The 2,639-nt window shown below is 40.4% G+C and overlaps 1 protein-coding gene across 1 annotated transcript; it reads right to left on the bottom strand.

The window, feature by feature from the left end:
• Nucleotides 1–846: 846 nt before the first annotated feature.
• LOC145398950 (uncharacterized) lies at nt 847–2,232 on the bottom strand. Its single transcript, XM_080271684.1, has 2 exons — nt 2,221–2,232; nt 847–1,062 (listed from the first exon to the last, which is right to left on the bottom strand). The coding sequence occupies exons 1-2, from the start codon at nt 2,230–2,232 to the stop codon at nt 847–849; spliced, it is 228 nt and encodes a 75-aa protein (XP_080127810.1).
• Nucleotides 2,233–2,639: the final 407 nt, after the last annotated feature.

Here is a 2,639-nt window from a genome sequence, read left to right as displayed (position 1 = left end):
TCGAGCTGGCTGGATGAATATTGTGAGGAGAAGTGCATGATCAGGGATTTAGCATCCATTTTTAACGTGACAGCGTCCGGATTGACCCTATCGGATACGTTTACGTGAAGGTACAGAACGTGGTGAATATTTTTGGCATATCCGATTAGAGCCAGGATTCCGGGGGCTTGAATGATGAGTGAATGGAAGAGTGGCCCATTGGATTGGGCAAATCTGGGCTGTCTGGACATTGCTACTCCTCACTTTGCCCTAGGGTGGGAAAGGAGGTCCGGATGATGATGATGACGTAATATATATATATATATATCCTAACTCTCGTCATTTCTACTCCCATAAACAAAGGAGATACAGATATAAGGCTTATATAATAATAATACTTTATTTGGAGAGGCTTCAAGAATTAAAAAAAAAAAGTAATGGGATATTCTGATATCATAAATATTCTCTGCTACTTAATACTTTCTCCGATCTTGATACTGGAATCTGTAACAAGAAAATATAAATATTAGATAATTGTACAGATTAATAGGTTTGAGTAATATACAGGATCAAGCTTATCTGTATTATAGAAAGGAATGATGTTTTTTTGTGGTAATGATAAAGTGAGATAACGATACTTGCTTGCATGAGACTTTAGAAATTTCTTTGCGCCTCTGCCTTGGCGATTTATTCCGTAAGTTACATATCAATATTCTCTTGTGAGTTATAGATGCAAATAATGATAGTATTGGAACTGCATAAACAACATACACGAGAATGTTAAGGAGAAATATGCTTAATAAATCGCTATGGAAGAGGTCCTGCGAAGCTCAAGTGATAAGTATAAATGTAAACTGCTACCCTACCTTAACGTCCATGGCCATAGCCTCCATAGCCACCATAGCCCCCATAGCCACCATACCCTCCATAGCCACCATAACCTCTGTAGCCTCCGTAGCCTCCGTAACCTCCATAGCCACCATAGCCGCCATAGCCACCATAGAGGAATCCAGGCTCTGGTTCTGGTACTGGGCTGGCCAGGGCGAGGGCCACAAAAAGCAGGACGGACAACACAACCAACACCTGCAATACAAAGAAGTTTCAAGGCAATCATGCAATACAAATAAGTTTTCAAAGCAATCCTGCAACACAGTATGGGCACAAGACTTGCCTCATTGGTGTACTGTAGTTTTTTTCATCTTAACTTGGTCCAGATTTGCGCTCGTTTGCAGCTCGTTTCACCTGAATCATTGGTAAACTAGAGCAATCCGAAACTGCAAACCTCCGCCAACCGGAGTGTGTGGTAGATCTTATGGAGATGTTATCTTGTAATTTTTGTATAAGCACTGTGGACATTATTTATCGAGTTAAATGCAAGAATGTTGACACTGCCACTCTCCCGCAATGGTAAAGAATTCTTTGAAAAATTCCTGGATCCGGATGATGATCCGGATCACCACCAAAATCTAATGGATTGCTTGTTGGACCATACCCTACCCCTCTACAAAACTTCAGCAAAATCCGTTCATAACGTTTTGAGTAATCCTGCTAACAGATAAACGGACGAAGAAACCAACGCCAGCAAAAACATAACTTCCTTGGCGGAAGTAAAAAAAAAAAAAAAAAAAAAAAAGACAATCATCAGACTCTACACCTTTTTCATAACATAATTCAAGGCATCCCTGTAACAACTATTACAGAAAACTAGATTAAAGCAAATTATCATCCACGATGTCAAGAATTAGTGTTCACTATCTTCTTCCTGCCTGAGAAAGACAGCTTAAGCCTGTAATCTATCAGGTTCAGAAGTTATGACTATTTAAACAATTACTACTACTACCTTATCATCAGCTGGACAGATACTAGTCACCATACACCAGAGGTTAGTGCTCAGAATTACAGTTTTATCCTTCATTCTCAGTTTCACAGTCTTGCTAGCCTTTAAATGTGGTCCTGGAGAGGGACGTCTACACGTGGTGATATCTATATAACTGAGCATTTCAACTGCCTCGTTATACAAACGTCCCTCAGCTACTTTCCCAGGTAGATGGATTGATAAATAGATTAGTTGATAGACTGATAGGTAGACAGACAGCTGGATAGATAGTTAGACAGACAGATAGATAGAAATAGATAGATGATAGATAACTGCATGGTTGCACAAGTCCCTCAGCTACTTTCTAGATAGATAAATAGATAGATAGTTAGATAGGTGGATGGATAAACTGTCTTTGTACTCACAGCTTTGACCATCTCGCTGAAGTCTGTGAAATGACTGTGAACCAGACTGTGGTTGCCGACTTATATATCCACCACCGCGACCTTGCACCGTCAGAGCCCAACACAATGACGCGGGGGAGTAGGGTGGGGCATGTTTATTGAGTCATAGGGCGTATTCCAGGCGGCGTGGGAGGCTTGGCTTCGTAAAACGTAAAATGCTGTTCTTCACCGATTTCTTTTGTATATTATTCCTTAGCATATTACCGATTCCTTTTCTATAGAGAGTCTTAGCTTTTCCTTATTTACCGTATTATTTATATTGACGTTAGGTTGTGTGACGATTGAATTCGTTGTGGCGTGGTAGCCTCCCAATGTCCAGAGAACATGTTCGTGGCCTCCTAGTACCTTTTCCTTACCGATTTATTTTATACATGACACTT

This window comes from Coenobita brevimanus, chromosome 47 (genome assembly GCF_032717465.1).
Source record: "Coenobita brevimanus isolate Jiangsu-jjx chromosome 47, ASM3271746v2, whole genome shotgun sequence".
Lineage (NCBI taxonomy): Eukaryota > Metazoa > Arthropoda > Malacostraca > Decapoda > Coenobitidae > Coenobita > Coenobita brevimanus.
This window is presented reverse-complemented; position numbering and strand designations above follow the sequence as displayed.